The 19,646-nt window shown below is 42.3% G+C and overlaps 1 protein-coding gene across 9 annotated transcripts in view; it reads left to right on the forward strand.

The window, feature by feature from the left end:
• The window catches only part of stxbp6 (syntaxin binding protein 6 (amisyn)), a 372,616-nt gene that overhangs the window by 309,861 nt on the left and 43,109 nt on the right, over positions 1–19,646 (forward strand). For 4 of the 9 annotated variants that reach the window (XM_086003427.1, XM_086003426.1, XM_086003424.1 and 1 more), the window contains 2 exons: positions 3,798–3,884; positions 8,382–8,526. The exons of 1 other annotated variant lie outside the window; for it this stretch is intronic. In XM_086003427.1, the coding sequence (XP_085859553.1) occupies positions 3,798–3,884; positions 8,382–8,526 (232 nt within the window). The remainder of the gene's footprint in view (positions 1–3,797; positions 3,885–8,381; positions 8,527–19,646) is intronic. 4 more of the 9 variants (XR_015080283.1, XM_086003429.1, XM_086003430.1 and 1 more) reach the window with 2 other exon arrangements.

Raw genomic sequence — 19,646 nt, forward strand, 5'->3', positions numbered from 1 at the left:
TAAAGTCACCCATGATAACTGCAGTGCCCTTATTGCACGCGTCTCTAATTTCCCATTTAATGCCATCCCCAACCTCAGCATTACTGTTTGGGGGTCTGTATACAACTCCACTAACATTCTCTGCCCCTTGGTATTTCTCAGCTTTACCCATACAGATTCCCCATCATCAGAGCTAATATCCTTCCTTACTACTGTGTTAATCTCTTTAACCAGCAATGCTACCCCACCTCCTTTTCCTTTTTGCCTGTCCTTCCTGAATATTGAATTCCCTGCCTTGGTCACCCTGGAGCCATGTCTCCGTAATTCCAATTACATCATATCCGATTACATCTGTTTGCGCAGCTAATTCATCCACCTTCTTACGAATGCTCCTCGCATTAAGACACAAAGCCTTCAGGCTTGTTTTTTTTAACACTCTTAGTCCTTTTAGAATTATTATTTACTGTAGCTCTGTTTGATTTACACCCTTGATTTCTCTGCCTTCCACTTTTGCTTTTCCCCTTCCTGTCTTTTGTTTCTATCCTTGTTTCCCTTTCCTCTGTCTCCCTGCACAGGTTCCCAATCCCCTGCCATTTTAGTTTAAACCCTCCCCAACAGCACTAGCAAACACTCCCCTTAGGACATCGGTCCTGGTCCCGCCCAGGTGCAAACCGTCCGGTTTGTACTGGTCCCACCTCCCCCAGAACCGGTTCCAACATCCCAGGAATTTGAATCCCTCCCCCTTGCCACGTATTCATCTGAAATATCCTTCTATTTCTATTCTGAGTAGCACGTGGCACTGATAGCAATCCTGAGATTACTACCTTCTGAGGTCCTATTTTTTAATTTACCTCCTAACTCCCTATATTCAGCTTTCAGGACCTCATCCCGTTTTTTTACCTATATTGTTGGTACCTATATGCACCACGACAACTGGTTGTTCACCCCCTCCAGAATGCCCTGCAGCCGCCCCGAGACATCCTTGACCCTTGCACCAGGGAGGCAACATACCATCCTGGAGACTCGTTTGCGGCCGCAGAAACGCCTATCTATTCCCCTTACAATAGAATCCCCTATCACTATAGCTCTCCCGCTCTTTTTCCTCCCGTCCTGTGCAGCATGACCACCCATGGTGCCAGGAATTTGGCTGCTGCTGCCTTCCCCCGATAAGCCATCTCCCTCAACAATATCCAAAGTGGTACATCTGTTTGAAAGGGGGATGGCCACAGGGGACCCCTGCACCTGCTACTCTGCCTGGTGGTCACCCATTCCCTTCCTGCCTCTGCAGCTTTTACCTGTGGTGTGACCAACTCCCTAAATGCGCTATCCACGATGTCCTCAGCATCGCGAATGCTCCAGATGTATCCATTCACAGCTCCAGCGCCGCAATGTGGTCTGTCAGTAGCTGCAGCTGGATACACTTCCCGCACACATGGTCGTCAGGGACACGAGAAGTGTCCCTGATTTCCCACATAGTGCAGGAGGAGCATGCCATGGGACCGAGCGGTGCTGCCATGACTTACCCTTTAATTAATTCAAATTAAATCAAATCAATACCACTAATTACACTACAATTAAATGATATACTCAGTGGCCCTTGTTTACTATCACTCCCCGCTACACAACAGAGACCCTAGAAACTATAAACCACAAAAATTAAGTTTGGAAAAAAGCGAGAAAGAGAGAAATGCTCACCAGCAATCACTTACCTGCTTTCTGGTGACGTCGCACTTCGATTAGTTTTTACTTCTCGCTGCTGCCGCCGGTGTGTCTGGGCCGCTCTCACTCCCCGCTCTAACTCCTCGGTCTTCGCGCTCACTGCTGCCGCCGGGAAGCAGGAATATAGTTGGTGGTGAGGGTACAGTTTGTGGCAGGCGCCAAACATGATGGCTTTGGTGTTGCCAGTGTTTAGCTGAAGGAAATTACAACTCATCCAAGACTGAATGTCACTGAAGCAGTGTGACAGCACAGAGGAAGTGCAAGGTCGAGAGAGATGGTGGGGAGGTAGAGCTGGGTGTCATCAACTTAAATGTGGAAACTGAGCCTATGCCTGCGAATGATACCAAGTGACAGCATGTAGCTGAGGAAGAGGAGGGAGCCAAGGAGGGGTCCTTGGGGAACTCCCGAAGTGATGGTGCCAGGGTGGAAAGAAAAGCCATGCGTAGAAATGCTCTTGTTACAATCTGATAGGTAAGCGTGAAACCATGCAAGGGCATTCCCACCAAGCTGGACAACAGAGGAAAAGTGTTGGAGAAGGGTGGTCTGGTTGACTGTGTCAAAGGCTGCAGAGAGGAAGAGGTCACAGTCCAAGAGGATGTCCACTCATGTCCTGCGCACGCATTATCAATGTTACTGATGCAGAGGTCAGCATCTTCACATTCTTCCCCACTGCATAGCCACAACAGCATGACATGGCTGAACAATTTGACTGCACTGCTGAATTTCACAAAGTTTAGTAATCAGTGAGGAATGTAGCCAACTTGCAGCTCATCCAATGTGTTAGTAAGTGACCATATAAGCGGTTTGTTTTGGTGATTTTATGAATGAAGTCCTTTGAAGATGTGATTATGCCAAGAGTATTAAGTTGCAGCTTGAACATATGCCCTGTTGGAATATGGTATGCATGATGAGCAGTGGAGGAGCTGTAAAGCTTTGAGGCGTTGGGATGGACCAGCAGTAAATGTGGAAGACGTCATCAGGCTACACCTGCCATGCATACTTATGACATCTACCGAGTAAACGGTATTGTTGGATAATGTTATTTTGGCAGCTTCCTCAATGTGTGCCATCAGTTACCAGGTCCTGTGAGTACTCTATAGAGCAGTTACTCTGGATGGCACCTGCTCAGCATGCTACACTGCTGTTGTCTAGGGAAGTGCCAAACAGGGAATCCCTTCTCGCACTCCTTTTATGCAGCAGCACTTCAACTTCGCCAGCCATTAGACAAGGGTTTCGGTAGCTATGTCACTACATTATTTGCCTACAAGCTCTCCTGTCTCCACCTTTATTTTGCCAGCCACTGGCACATAGTCTCCTTCCCCCTTTCCTTGGGTGATCTCACAGCATCAAGCCCAAGATGGGTCGGAAGCTTCCTATGAATAAGAACTGCTGATCCCCAGAGTTTGGCCCGGTGTCTCCATCTTGGCTCTGGGCCTGGAAAATTTACCCTACTGAGTCATCAGGGCACCCTTATTAAATGACCCTTTAACAAGTTTTCTAGAATTTAAGTGAAGTAAACTTCTGTAAATTGTCATGAGGTCAGTTCAGCCCACAGCCTGACAAAAGCACAGATATTTACAAGTCTTGTTGTAAAAGTCTCTCCTTTTTGTGTACTATAATATTCACAGATGTACTGGGTAAAAAGCAAAGGTACAGAGGATAAGCTCAAAGCCAATAGAGAAAGAAAGAAATAACTTGCATTTTTATAGCACCTTTCATGACTTTAAGATATCCTAAAATGCTTTATAGCCAATTAAGTACTTTTGAATTGTAGTCACTGTTATAATGTAGGAAACGCTACAACCAATTTGCGCACAGCAAAGTCCCACAAACAGCCCTGACCAGATAATCTTTTTTTAGTTATGTTGGTTGAGGGATCAATGCTTTATTCAAATGTGCCATGGGATCTATTGCGTCCATCTGAGAGGGCAGACGTTTAACATATTGGTGCAATCTGCCATACAAGTGTACACTGTCCACAGGAAAGTTTTGGTTATAATATTCAGGGCTCAATCAGAGATGCATACTAATTATTTATAATTTAGAAGGAGAGGAACAGAACTTTCTTAATACTTTTTATTTTTTATTGAGAAACCTAGGTGAAAAGCCAAGTCACATAGTGCAGAACACCACCAAGATTGAAAGGAATAGGAGAGAAGATGAGGTAAATCCAGAAGTAGCAACAGGTACAGAATTTTACTGATTTTTTAAGAAGTTTACACCAAGGACTGAATCAATTGGAAAAGTTTGTTGAGGTTATTTGGGGGAGGGAGTTGCGGGGGGGTGGGGGTGAGGAGCAAGAACTAATTTTCATGAATAGTGATGGTAGGAGCACTGAGGGAGGTGTAACCAACTGCTGCACTGTTCGTAACCCAGATATCACCTTCACAGTAACTACTAGATCTCTCTCTCTTCACTCTTTTACTTGTTTCCACTATTTGTTCATGTTCCAATGGCAGAGAAAACCAATATTTTTTACTTAGGGTTTGAGTTTTTTTTTAATTCAGGAGTGGTGAGGTAGTGGAAGAGATAGGGTGGCAATATAGGTTTAGCTACTGTCCTTTTTACCTGTTGGGTCTGGGTTTGAGTCCGGCCTGAACTGATGGGATGAACGTTGTCTACTAGCTATAAAGGTCTCAGTGCAATAACTGAGTTACTTCTGACGGACAACAGGCATATCTTTGAAACTGGAACAATTCGCTTCCTTGGCAAGAGCAAATCATGAAGTTAGTGCCTCCTTTTTTATAATCTTTGTATTTCATCACTGTGACTGAGATAGCTTCTGATCTGTAATAGGTTTGTACTGAAAGCCTTATGCATGCTTCACCAGCTGAATATGCTATGAGTTTTAACAATGCAGCCACTTTGTTACAGCTCCTTGATACAATCTTTTTTCCCCACTAGTTTATGCTTCAGCTATCAAAAGCTCACTTTAATATCCCCACAAAACAATGCACTCTGATGCTAGTTGCTGGAGCTTAAACAATTATATTGGAGAAATCCAGATTGATTTCATCCAAAAAATAGGATTATTAAATGGAAAAGGAGAACTGACATGATTTTGATTCTGTTTTAACTGACCACAGTTGGGAGGAAGCAAAAAGGCGTGCAAAATAAAAGCCATTCTAGGTGCCTCGTTGCGGCAGATTTCCCATTTAATTCTCTCCCCCTGTTTTCTCCCATCTTGAAGACGCCCAACTCTTGCTCTGTTGTGGTTTCATAGCTGCAGCCCTAAAGTAACTTACCCGCTTGGCCTTTCAGCATGTGTAAGCCTCAATGGAGTGCATTGGCAAGATATTTGGCCACTGGGGTCATCACAGCTGAAATTGATCCTGTTGTTGCCTGATGTGTGCACTTGCAGAAGTCAATGAATAGTAATCGAAGCAGGAACCCTGGCTAATTTGTAACTTCTTTAGTCTAGGAGTGTTGAAGCCAGTTTCAACATCCCAGCCAATGACCTGACTGAGGAAGTGCTCCAAGACTTGGTGCTACCCCAGTCAGCGCCTTGACTAACTAACTGGGCTAAGACATTGGAGGGGCTGAGAGTTCCACTTTTGTAGGGTTTATGTTTATTTTTTACTTTAGATTATTTTGAAAAGAAAATAGTTTTTATCAGACTCCAAAATGTGTTTTATGAAGAATGTTTTCTCACTTTGAAGTCTGCGAGCTGTGGTGTTTTTTGTTATATGTAATACGCTGTAATTTCTCAGAACTGCTGTCAATAGTCCTGCCATTGTAACTGCTTTGCCAACACCTACCTTACTCTTGGAACCTCAGCAGCACAGTTGTAGCAGCGAGTCATCATCAGTCTTTAACTTAGTTGACTTAAATCGCAGCCTGTATAAAAAATGCTGTGGAGTTGACAAGTGATGTTTTTGCAGAGGTGGGCTGGAGAAGGGAATCCAATTTTGCCTTCATTTATACACATTTTAAATATTTAATGAGTTAGTAGATCTCCATAGCATTGCTCACAGTAAGTCAGACTTGGGTGTCATTTCACCGAGACTATAATAAATTATGATGCAGTTGCAAGTAGGGTTGCAAAATTCTGGGAATTTTTAAGAGGAAACTTTCCATGGGAATTTTGAGTTTTTTTGCACACTGATGGTTTTTGTCTCTGACCCTTATATCATCAAAATAGACATACTGTTCCATACAAGTAAAAACAGGCTTTCAAAACTTTATTTAGGTTATAATTTTGAACTTTATTGAACCCCCACAAAAAAGACCCATCTAAAATAAAATAAAAAGAGCGTCCGCTTATTTAGCCTGTAATTTGTCCTTATTTTGTCCCTTTGAGTCTTCTACTCATGAGTCTTCTGAGTCTTCTACTCCTCATTGCTCCTCCTGATTCTCTGACTGGCTCGGACGTGTCCATTTCCTCCTCTGTGTCAGTGTCTAGCTGTGTGGTGGACACTTCTGTATCTGGCTCAATAAGTTGTAGGTTCGCCTGGATAGCCACCAGTTTCTCCACTCTCTTAATAGTCAGCCTGTTGCGCACCTTTGTATGCGTATTCCCAAAAAGTGACCAGTTTTGTTCAGAGGCCACTGATGAAGGTGGGATTTGGAGTATCACCGATGCAATGGGTGACAGGGCCTCAGATGCACAAAGCCCCTTCCACCAGGTATGTGCACTGATATGCTTGCATGATTCCCATATCCCGTCCCCATTCCAAAGACCTTGCTTGGTAGAGAACTTTGCCAGACTTCCCAGAACTTTGCCCACGTCCAGATTGAGGTGGCGTGAGAGGGTAGAAATCTCACTGTAAGCGCTGTTGATCTGTTCTCCAGAAAGTATTGGTCTCCCAACATGCTTTGGGTCCAGCATGTATGCTGCAGCATGAATCGGCTTGACACACAATTCTTGACGTGTCTGTATGAATTGAACAATTGCTTTCTCCTCTGCTTTGAGCAGTAGGGATGTGGGTAGGGCAATGCTGATTTGTTCTTTTAAATCAGCAAAAAGCCTGAGAACATCTGACAAGACAGCGTCATCGCCTTCAATCTGAGCAATTGCAGATGCTACTGGTGAGAGTAGTTTAAGGCTGCTAACCACTCTCTCTCAAAACACATCATCCAGCAGTATTTTCTTGATGGTGGTTTCCATATCCCCAGACTGGGATATTGCCATTTCTTGCAGCGACTCCTTACCCTCCAGAAGGCTGTTGTACATTATGACAACGACACCCCATCTAGTGTTGCTGGGCAGCTTCAGTGCGGTGTTCTTGTTCTTTGTCATTTGCTTGGAGTTGTAGGTTGCTGCAACTACCTGTTTTCCCCTGACATACTTAACAACTTACTTGGCTCTCTTGTACAGTGTTTCCATGGTTCTCAAACCCATGATGTCCTTGAGGAGCAGGTTGAGCCCATGAGCTGCGCACCCAATAGACGTAATATGAGGGTAGGCCTCCTCCACTTGAGCCCAAGCAGCCTTCATATTCGCAGCATTGTCAGTAACTACTGCAAAGACCTTTTGTGATCCAAGATCGTTGATGACCGCTTTCAGCTCATCAGCAATGTATGTGCCTGTGTGTCTGTTGTCCTTTGTGCCTGTGCTATTGAAGAACACTGGGAGAGGAGTGGAGACGATGTAGTTTATGATGCCCTCTCCTCGTACATTTGACCACCCATCTGAGATAACCGCAACACAGTCTGCCATCTCTATCGTTTCTTTGAGCTTTCCTTGGACTCTGTTATACTCGGCCTCCAGCAAATAAGTAGACAAAGCATGTCTGGTGGGAGGACAGTATGCAGGGCGAATAACATTGAAAAATCTCTTCCAGTACACATTGGCTGTGAGCATGAGGGGTGAGCCTGTCTGATTTACAGCTCGAGCAAGGCACTCATCTGCATTCTTCTGGCTATGGTTATCCATTGTATCAAAGAACCTTCCAAGTGGGCCAGGAGTTGCTGATGATAAGGAGCCTGATGCTGAATGTGAACCATCATCATCTTGAATGGAAGCAGAGGAACTCTGGGCTGACTGCTGTGAGCTTTGAGTGAAGTTGTTGCATTTGGATAAATGCTGCTGCATCTATGTGGCATTCTTTACATATGGCTTTGTACAGTGTTTGCACATGTACACAGTCTTTCCATCTTTAATGCCTGGGGTAAAATGCTTCCACACATCCGACGGTAAACGAGGCATTGTTCTATGCAGAGAAATAAAGGGCATTCGTCTCTGTCGAACTGCAGTCGATCAGCACAATTGCAACAGGGTGAGTAAATTTTTCCTGATGCTCCATGTGATGGAAGCATGACCTGTGCACGCACGATGCGACATCACCAAAAGAGGGAGTTAATCGCTCATCCAACCAATCCGGACACATTTGTTCACAGTCACACACAAAACTTGTAATTATTAAAACAAGCCAAGTAAGAAGATAAACATATATTGATTAAGAAATTCCTTAATAGTTAAGATTCCATCTCTGTTAGTAATTTTAAGAGAGGACCTGTGGGGGAAAAAAAATGAAAGAAATACAAAAAAAAAAACAATATTATGCTAGCATGTGCTTTTTTGGGCAAAATTCCCAAGCTAAACTTCCCGTGGAAAATTTCCAGAAATGTTCCGGAAACTTTCCACCCCTTCGCAACCCTAGTTGTAAGGACACCTGCAGACGTGCAGCTTTTTGTAGACACCCTTCCCAATCAGGCCATAAAACTGATAACATTTCTTGCAGCAGTTTCCTATAATGCACTCCAGTCAGATGTTGGTCTATCCAGAAAGGATGTTGCGTCTGTGATGGTGGCTAGTACGTACTTACTTTGTGGCGAATGTGCACCTCCTGCAGTCAAACTCCTATTTGGCCATTTTCTCCGAGGCAGGTGAGTGCTCTGAGACTTAACCTACTCAATGCTCATTTTAGGTATAGGCTTTTCATTCCACTAATGTGAAATTTTGCTGCACCCAGGCAATAATAAATGGAAAATGTGTTCACCTTTTATGAGTTGCATTTGCTTTGTGGCAGGCTGAAATTAAAATTTAATTTGGAAACATTTTCCCTTGTGATGTGACTGGCAATGTGCTGCTTGAAGTGAAGGTAATCAATTGGTGAACTGCATGAAATGAATCATCACTGTGATGAAACAAAGCTCAGATGGAGAGGGAGCATCAAGTATCGTGTAAATTACCGTTAAAAGCAGCCGCCCATTCATATACCCTCAGTTGTTATGCCTTGATGTGTGCCTGACCTAAGCAGCAATATTCACCATTTCATTTGACATTGTTGCCTATGTGCAAAGAGAATGGCAATTAATTAGTTCTCCATTGCTCATGAATAGGCCAAACAGATTTTGTCCCAGATTATTTCCCCTTTTTCTTATATTGTAATATAAGGGCTCTGGAACAGCTGTTGTGCTATTGGCTGCCAAGCAATGGGTAATTAATTAGTCTAAAATGAAATGAAGAACTTGCTGCCATTTCAGACTTTGTCTGTTACATGCAAACTAAATGGTCAACAGAGCCCACCCATCTTCAGCAGCAGTATCTGAACAAGGCAAAACTAGAGAGTTGGGAGAAAAGACTAAACATACCTTGTATAGTTGAATGATGGAGTTCAGAGCAAAAAAAGCAGAAATGTCATAATTCCAAAGTCTGCACAAAAAACAAACCACGAAAGCTGACTGAAACTGAAAACACAGCAGAGATATGCTAACCTGTTACTTAAAATGTGTGTTCTGTTGCCTTTTTCATTGCGTGGTACTGAAGATAGTGGCATATTCGCCAATCACTTGCAGTAGGCACTGTGATTAATATTTCCATAAGGCACAAGGAACCATAAGACCAATTCAGCTAAATGAATCACTATAGCCTTTTTTTAGCATCAAGGTCTTTTTTCCTGCAGATGTTGATTGAGCCACTTTTTGGAGCTCTGAATAAAAAATGCTGGATATGAGAAAGCAGTTCAATAAAATTGCTTTGTTCATTTGTTCTAATCCAGATTGTTGACACAGGTGTGGACATCAGATTGCTGAAGTTTTAATTAAGTTAGTTAGCTGGCTATGCTCTATTGTACAGAAATTTTCAAAAATTCCTAATTTTTCTGGAGGCTCCTGCAGCGATACAATGACACTGATGCCTATCATGCCATAGATGTTCCCTGTCCTATGTGTGTAAAATACGTGCACTACTGAACAGGTTTGCAGAACCCGAACACTTTTCAAGGATATTCACTCTGATGATGTGGAATCTGTATGGGTAGAGCTGAGAAATACCAAGGGGCAGAAAACATTAGTGGGAGTTGTATACAGACCTCCAACCAGTGATGCTGAGGTTGGGGATGGCATTAAATGGGAAATTAGAGATGCATGTAATAAGGGCACAGCAGTTATCATGGGTGACTTTAATTTACATATAGATTGGTTTAACCAAATTAGTAACAATACTGTGGAAGAGGAATTCCTAGAGTGTATACGGGATGGTTTCCTGGACCAATATGTCGAGGAACCAACTAGAGATCAGGCCATCTTAGACTGGGTATTATGTAATGAGAGAGGATTAATTAGCAATCTTGTTGTGTGAGGCCCCTTGGGGAGGAGCGATCATAATATGATAGAATTCTTCATTTACGATGGAGAGTGAAGTAGTTGATTCAGAGACTTGGGTACTGAATTTAAATAAAGGAAACTACGATGGTATGAGGCACGAGTTGGCTAGGATTGATTGGGGAATGTTAAAGGGTTGACGGTGAATAGGCAATGGCAAACTTTTAAAGATCATATGGATGAACTACAGAATTTGTTCATCCCTGTTTGGCATAAAAATAAAACAAAAAAGGTGACTCAACATTGGCTCACAAGGGAAATTAGGGATTGCATAAGATCCAAGGAGAGGACATATAAATTGGCCAGAAAAAGCAGCAAATCTGAGGATTGGGAGCAGTTTAGGATTCAGCAAAGGAGGACAAAGGGATTAATTAAAAGGGGGAAAATAGAGTATGAGAGTAAGCTTTCAGGGAACATAAAAACTGACTGTAAAAGCTTCTATAGATATGTGAAGAGAAAAAGATTTGTAAAGTCAAGCGTAGGTCCCTTGCAGTCAGAATCAGGGGAATTTATAATGGGGAACAACGAAATGGGTAACCAATTAAATACATACTTTGGTTCTGTCTTCACAAAGGAGGACACCAATAAACTCCCAGAGATGTGGCGGAACATAGCGTCTAAGGAAAGGGAGGAACTGAATGAAATCAGTATTTGTAGGGAAATGGTGTTAGGGAAATTGACGGGATTGAAGGCCGATAAGTCCCCAGGGCCTGATAATCTACATCCCAGGGTACTTAAGGAAGTGGCCCTAGAAATAGTAGCTGCATTGCTGGTCATCTTCCAAAATTCTATAGACTCTGGAACAGTTCCCATGGATTGGAGGGTAGCTAATGTAACCCCACTATTTAAAAAAGGTGGTAGAGAAAAAACAGGGAATTAGAGACTGGTAAGCCTGACATCGCTAGTGGGGAAAATGCTAGTGTCCATTATAAAAGATGTAATAGCAAAGCACTTGGAAAACAGTGACAGGATCGGACAAAGTCAACATGGATTTACAAAAGGTAAATCATGCTTGATTAATCTACTAGAATTTTTTGAGGATGTAACTGGTAGACTAGATAAGGGACAACCAGTGGATGTGGTGTATTTGGACTTTCAGAAGGCTTTCGATAAGGTCCCGCATAAGAGACCAGCTTGCGAAGTTAAAGCACATGGGATTGGGGGTAAGGTACTGACTTGGATAGAAAACTGGTTGGCAGACAGGAAGCAAAGAGTTGGAATAAACGGTTTTTTTTCTGAGTGGCAGGCAGTGACTAGTGGGGTACCGCAGGGATCGGTGCTAGGACCCCAGTTATTCACAATATATATTAATGATCTAGACGAGGGAACTAGATGTAATATCTCCAAGGTTGCAGATGACACAAAGCTGGATGGGCATATGTGCTGTGAGGAGGATGCAGAGAAACTCCAGTACGATTTGGACAGGTTGGGCAATTGGGCAGATGCAGTATAATGTGGATAAATGTGAGGTTATCCACTTCGGTGGCAAAAACAGGAAGGCAGATTATTATCTGAACGGCAATAGATTGGGAGGAGGGGAAGTGCAACGAGACCTGGGTGTCCTTGTGCACCAGTCGCTGAAGGTAAGCATGCAGGTGCAGCAGGCGGTTAAGAAGGCAAATGGTATGCTGGCCTTCATAGCGAGAGGATTCGAGTACAGGAGCAAGGATGTCTTGCTGCAGTTGTACAGGGCCTTAGTGAGACCACACCTTGAGTATTGTGTGCAGTTTTGGTTGCCTTCTCTGAGGAAGGATGTTCTTGCCATGGAGAGAGTGCAGCGAAGATTCAGCAGACTGATACCTGGAATGGCAGGAATGACGTATGAAGAGAGATTGGGTCGATTAGGCTTATATTTGCTATTGTTTAGAAGAATGAGAGGGGATCTCATTGAAACTTATAAAATTCTAACAGGACTAGACAGACTAGATGCAGGAAGACTGTTCCCGATGGTGGGGGAGTCCAGAACCAGGGGTCACATTCTAAGGATAAGGGGTAAACCAATTAGGACAGAGATGAGGAATTTCTTCACCCAGAGAGTGGTGAACCTGTGGAATTCGCTACCACAGAAGACAGTTGAGGCTTATTCATTAAATATATTCAAGAAGGAGTTAGATATATTTCTTACGGCTAAGGGGATCAAGGGATATGGGGTGAAAGCAGGGACAGGGTACTGAATTTGGATGATCAGCCATGATCGCATTGAATGGCGGAGCAGGCTCAAGGGGCTGAGTGGCCTACTCCTGCTCCTATCTTCTATGTTTCTACGATGCCCCTTTAAAGAATAGCGATAGAATCTTTGCAGAACTTTGTTATTCACTTTTACCTTTTCTATATACAGTAAACTCTTGTTTAAACAGCACTTTAGCATCCAGAATACTTTCATAACTGGCAAAATAGATATATCTCACTACAAAACAACACCTCAATAACCGGTAATCTTGCCGAATCCATCCAGCACTCGTTTTGCCGAGTCCAAGTCTCCCGCGGTGGCCGAGTTAGTCAGTGGTGATGGTGAGTGGAAATGCAGCACCGTGGTAGGTATACCTCTGTTATCCAGAATTTTTCATCAACCGGCACCACCCTGGTCCCATAGGTGCCGGATAAGAAAGAGTTTACTGTACTTCACTTTTTAATCATCTTCAGCAGTAAGGTCCCTAGTCCTCTTGACCTCCACCTCCTCCTTTCACAAGCTGGGAAATTAGCTGGTTGAGCTGTACAAGCAGAGTAAAATGTGTGAAATGCAAGAAGCTTGAATTGTTTATTGTATAACACACAGCTGCAGGAAGGAATTAGATTGTGTTTGATACTAGTAGCTAGAAATTTAAAGTATGATTTGATGACTTACCTTTTTTTGTGGTTGTCACAGCAAGGGATGTTGGTGTTGGAAAATAGAACACTTTCACGCTTCCAGCACACGGATGATTGATGTGAGAAAAAGATACATTTCAGATGGGCCCATTAGGGGTGTTCTTAGATTGGAGTCGAAGCATCTTGTTGGACCAGCTTTACTCTGTATCTGCTCCTGCTGTACCTGAGCTGGAGAGATACTGGGTGCCTAAATGGAAGACAATTCAGTTCCTGCCCTGCACTGACCTAAATGTTAAGCATCAAAATTCACCCAAAAAAACACTAAAATATCTGATTGATTAGAAGTGTAACTGCGTAGATGTACTTTTGACCTTTAACATATTTTTGGTTGAAGACTGGGTGATCAGTTTCTTTGCACGGTGCCCTTTTGCCTGGGTCCAGATTGGAATCCAGCCCTGGCTGGGAGGAAAAGCACATCTCTCTTGGCTGTAAAGAGTGTTTGTAAGTAGTCGAAACCTATTGCCTGGAAGGTAATTGCCCCTCACCCAAAACCGACCGTGATATGGCACCAATTTGAAAATCTTGAATGAATAGCTGTGCCAATAGAACTATTGCTGATGCCTAAGGCAAGCATTTCAAAATTAGGGGTTGAGGCACGTGGTTGAGACAAAGTAATAAGGAGTTTTACTCTGTTTCTAACCCATGGTACGCCTTGCTGTTGTTTGATGTTGACAGAATTATCCTGATCGCTCACTTTTGACGAATGCAAAATTGACCAAGAACTCCTGAGGGTTTTTAATAGAAATGGCTACTTTGTGGACTGGATTAAAAGCAATCCATCTTGACAACCTCTGTAAAGCTATCAGTTTTGAGTTATATCAATGCATTTTCCAAAGATTATAGTGCCTTTCTCCCTCTCCCTCTTTGATAAGAGTTGTCTTAACTTAAGGGACATTTCCTCAAGCAGGCATTGTGTGCTACACTTTTTTTCTGCTCAATGCATTGGTACATAAAGGAGATTAAAAAGCAAGCAGAAGACTGTAAAATGTAGAGAGTTATCAGTGTGGTGATGTGTTATGCACAGTGGAGTACTGTGACCTCCCAATGAGACATGGCAATGAGGATTTGCGATGACAATTGTCTACAGTAACCGATGAGGAAATTTTCAACCTGTTGAACTTGCAGTACATTGACATTCCTACCACTGCAATGCACAACCTAATCCTTTTCTAAAAAAAATCACCAGTTTCTCATTTTGAGGAATTGGCTCTCCTTATGCAGGCTCTATCAAAGTAGTTCCTGTCTCAAATTGACCTTGCTTTTCTTAACCTGCCTTCGGCATGAATAGATTGTGAATTTCAAAGCATTTTTGGGAAAGAGACTCAAGAAGTGAAAACTGATGAACATTTTAAAATGATGAATGTACTTTAATGCACAATCTAGAATTCAGTGTTAATTGGGCTTCTACTAAATCAAAGTACCACTTTAGGCCATGGTAAAGCTTCAGAAGAGTATAAAGAAGGCTCCCTTCTGTTACTACCGGTTACTACAGGTATATTTATTTGGAGTCGAGTTTACAGTTTCCATTGGTTCGGTCTCCCAAAACCAAACATTTTTATTAGATTAGGAACGTTATAGGTATAATTCCAAAGATTATGCCAGTATCTACTCATGTTACATTGCTTTAAAAAGAACATAGCGGGTTGACTGGTTGTGGAATGCCCTACCAAAAGCACCAGTCAAGGTAGAAGGGAAATGGATAAATATTTGAAGAAAAATCTAAAGTGATGTAAGGAAAAGACTGGGGGAATGAGATTTGGTGGGTAGCTCTTTCAGAGAGCTAGCGGAGGCGCAATGGGATGAATTGCCTCCTCCTCCTGTGTTGCAAGATTCTATGGTTTTGTAAACACTAACTGGTCCCTGAAATGTGTGTACAAAATACTGTTTCCTGATCAGTTTTTCAGGAAGCTGCAGCAATATTGCAGGAAGGAAATAGATTACAAGTTGCATTTTGACATCCCCACATTATTTGTAAATGACTGAATCTGTCACTCATTGGGTCTGGGGTAAATGCACATTAGAATATGTGTGCCATTTAAAGTTATTGGTGTGTTACTTTCAGCCTTTGGTGTTATTTCTGCCCAAGTCATTTTAATGTTGTTGCACTCTTAACTATGCTTCCTCTATATCTACTTGGTTTACAAAAGACACCATACAAACTATATGTAGTAGAATATCTAATAAGAGTCCTTTGGAAAAGCTGGGTGTGGTCAACCATGTTCAATGCTGCAGTAAAGTGGAGAAGTGAAAAGAGGGATAATATAATGATCATGATCACAGGATATCATTCATGATGTTGGTTAGGGCTGGTCTGGCGCAGAAGATGGATTAGAGGTTCGAATATGGAGTTTCAGGAAAGATGGGCATGAACTGGGAGATGACGACTTATTTGAGGGCTTTGGGTGACATCAACAACCTCCCCTTCCCCTCTCTCCGACCACTTGTCAACCTATCTGTTGTCTTCTAATCGCCTCAATTACAGAATGTTGCACCAATGCAAGCTCAGTGGGCTGAATGGCCTCCTTCTATGCTGTAATTTTTATGATTCAATGGAATACTTATGACTATGTATAGCCTGACTGGAATCAAAAAAACAGTTTAGAGATCAAATTGAAAGGTCATTGACCTGAAAAGTTAACTCGGTTCCTCTCTCCACAGATGTTGCCTGACCTGCCGAGAGCTTCCAGCATTTTCTGTTTTTATTTCAGATTTCCAGCATCTGCAGTATTTTGCTTTTGTATTAAAGATCAAACCTTTCATTTAAAAACAACTGATGTGCAAGTGACTGACCTAATAGAAAATCTCAACCTTACTATCAAAGGTTAATAACTCTTGCCTATTAACAAAGGATTTGCAAGGCAATTTTGCAAATTGTTTGTCTTTTGAGATTTGAAATCGTGATGTCACCTAGTGGCACAATTCTGATGCAGTATTGACGAGCTCAGGCCTGCTGATTCTCATTCCAGTGCCATTTCTCCACTTTAGTGTTCAGAACCAGCATCAGACCAATTTCCTGAAACATCTATCATTGTTACACTTGCACTCTGTTATGGAACTTTATCGATTCTATTAACCAAAGAAAAGCACTTAGTTGAAGGGTCATTAAAACCATATGACTTCTTCAACATTCAAATTTAACTTTCTGAATGGCTGGGAAACTCTTGGGCGCTTAAATCTATAAGTGTAATTTCAGGAAAAGGAAACCTTCTTTGGGCACAACTGGTACAAGCAGAATTTTTTTTTAAAGTTACAATTACTAATTATTAAGCATGAAAACTGGATAAAGCAGCAACAGGCTTTGCAGTTTTATGGCTTGTTTCTGAGTCTGTCCCCTTCTTCAGCTAGAAAGATGAATGGTGCAGTCTATAGATTTCTTCACTGAAAACTGGAGGTCAGGAAACTAGTTGCCAATACCACCCTTGCGGTGAAAAACTCTGTGTGCCTGCACTTACATCACCATTTTATCCTTTTGTAACAGCAGTCAGTGGCATCTAAAAGGAATTTATTAAGATCTAAAAGAAAACTTTCACCATCCTTGGACCCAAAGTTATGGCATAATCCAGTTTGTTATTTCTTTATATAGCGCCTTTCACGACCTCAGGACGTCCCAAAGCACTTTACAGCCAGTGAAGTACTTTTGAAGTATAGTCACTATTATAATGTAGGAAACCTGGCAGCCAGTTTGCACACAGCAAGTTCCCACAAACAGCAATGAGATAATGACCAGATAATCTGTTTGTGATGTTGGCTGATGAATAATTGTTGGCCAATACACCAGAAAGAACTCCCCTGCTTCTCTTTGAGATAGTGCCATGGGATCTTTTCGGTCCACCTGAGAGGGCAGACGGGCCCTCGGTTTAGCATCTCATCCGAAAGACAGCACCTCCGACAGTGCAGCACTCCCTCAACACTGCACTGGAGTGTCAGCCTAGATTATGTGCTCAAGTCTCTGGAGCAGGACACGAACCCAAAACTTTCTACCTCAGAGGTGAGAGTGCTACCAACTGAACCATGGCTGATACCTCTTTTTGAGTTTTCACTTTTTAAATTAATATTTAGATGGCAAATGCATTAAAGAAGCTGGATCCGCTTCTTTGAGGTACATCCTAGAATAAAACTAATGGTTAAAGTTTCTGAAGACTCTGGTGCATTGAAATGCCCCGAGTCAACCAACCAGCTATTTTGATTGGGCAAATGATCATTGAAATGGCTCCAGTGGTTCATAGTATTTAATATCTAAATGGTACACAGCATGATTATTGTTGGCCATGCATAGAAGTTAACAGGTTGATCTCTGTGCTCAGTAAAGTCTTCATCCAAGACAAGATTTCTTTTTTTTTGTAGTCCATTTGTTTTGAATAACCTGATCTGAGATCTCAAATTTGATGGGAATGAGGCCTCCACACTATCGACTTGGAGGGATATTGCACTGCCTGTCAGAAGGATAAGCCAGCAAGAGGTTTTTGTATCTGAATCAGTCCCATTTGCTAATAGTGAAATATGTTTGGATTCAAATGAATTTTCCTAGTTCGCATCACTTTGGACTTTGAATGCAATCTCGCAGCTGTTGCAGTAACTGCAGTGTTGGATACTACAGGAATTGGCTATATGCTGTTTTTTTTAAATCTGAGTAACCAGATAAGATTAGGAATGTTTTAGGTACAATCCTTGGCATGTGCTATTAGCAGAGTTCAGCCAAGATGACGGTAGGGTGCTGTAATTGGCCTCCGCACCCCTGGGGTAAGCAGAAGAAAATCATCCCGGTTCCTTGTCCTATTTGCTCTCTAGCGACTCCTCCTGGGACTGCATGGATGTGGACTGCATGGATGTGGTCTGCATCTTGCTCCGTTACATGGCCTTCTGCGGAAAACAGCTGTTGCCACGCATTGATGGCTTGCAAATGAATAATCGAAGCTTGGGTGATGTAGAGGGAGGACATCTGAAGCCTGGTGACTAAATCCCGGAAAGGAGGCAAGACACTCTGGAGAGGAGGGGGAAAAAAAAAAGGAGAAAAAGATCTTTTTCTCAAAAATGGAACTTTACATTGGAATCCAGGTTTGGGGGGGCGACAAACTTTCCTCAACTCACATGCTGTAACTTAGTGTGTTCACAGTGAATGTGATATTTGTCAAGTGGAGGGGGGAGGTGGCAATGGCTGTAGTGTCCATTTTACACCTTTTTGTATTCGTGAGCAAGTAGCAGTTGCAGAATCCGCGGGAACAACAGCTTGCATTTATATAGTGCCTTTAATGTAGAAAAACATCCCACAGTGCTTTCCAGGAGTGTAATCAGACAATACAATTGACCAGGAACCTGTGTGTGCAGCTGGTACTTTGGAGGATTGTATTACATAGACGATGCACTATTTCCTGAAGCAGCATTCCACAGCAGTGCATATTAATATTCGTCAACAGTCTATGTTGGCATTGTAAGTGCAGTACTTACTGTAAGTATACAGTGTTACCACAGAATTGCTGCTGTTAAGTAAAGACAAACAAATAGTTTGTCAGCTGTGCTCAAAATGTGACGAGAAAGAGATTGATCTTTCCATTCAGCTGATCAGGCTCTTGTCCTTTATCACATGATGTACATTTGCCACTGTTCAGGCAAATCAGTAAACTTCGAATTCACAACAATTGGTAAAAGGTAAAGCCTGCTTTTTATTTTACAACTTAATTTGAACTTGATTCTAAAATTGATATAATGGCATTAGTTTGCAAAGAATTACAGAATCTGTCTTGAAGAAATTAAAATGTTTTTATTTGTTCACGGGATGTGGGCGTTACTGGCATTTATTGCCCATCCCTAATTGCCCTCAAGAAGGTGGTGGTGAGCCACCTTATTGAAACGCTGCAGTCCTTGTGGAGAAGGTACTCCCACAATGCTGACTTTGTCATAGCGATTTGTCGTAGAATATAGTATAATTCTGCATTAATGATTATACCAATTTAAAAATCACACACTTGATGTCCTGGTTTCATCTTTAAGTAAAGTTTAGTTTTAGATACAAAGTTAACTAATTTTGGATGGGTTATTTTGACAAGTCCTATTTGTAGCTGATAACATTGTAGTAAAACATGATTTAAATTACACACAGTGGATGCATCATTCACAGTGACTTTAACCTGCAGTGCATATAACCATTCATGCTGCATAACTTCATGTTGATGAGCTTATATGCAGATATTACTTTGTCCCAGTTGTACAGACACATTGGCCGGAATTTTACTGCTGCCATGCGTGTGGGTTTGGAGGTGGGTCGGCAGTAAAAGTTGCAGAAAATGCGAGCACGTCGGGAACCTGTCGTCATCCCGCCTCCTTGCGTCTTTAACTTGGGCTCGTTTGCCGCCGCGCCACAGACCCAAATGGCAGAAGCGGGCGACCTAATTAATCTCATTAAAACCTGCTGTCAGACCCTTAACAGGGATTTTAACCAGACCTTTTGAATTTCACTGGATGACCATGGGAATCACGCCGCTCGGGAACCACGCCTGTCCACCTGAGGTGGAAGCTCAGAGGCCATTGATCAAGGT

This window comes from Somniosus microcephalus, chromosome 12 (assembly GCF_052327205.1).
Source record: "Somniosus microcephalus isolate GS21.2 chromosome 12, FLI_Smic_1.0, whole genome shotgun sequence".
Lineage (NCBI taxonomy): Eukaryota > Metazoa > Chordata > Chondrichthyes > Squaliformes > Somniosidae > Somniosus > Somniosus microcephalus.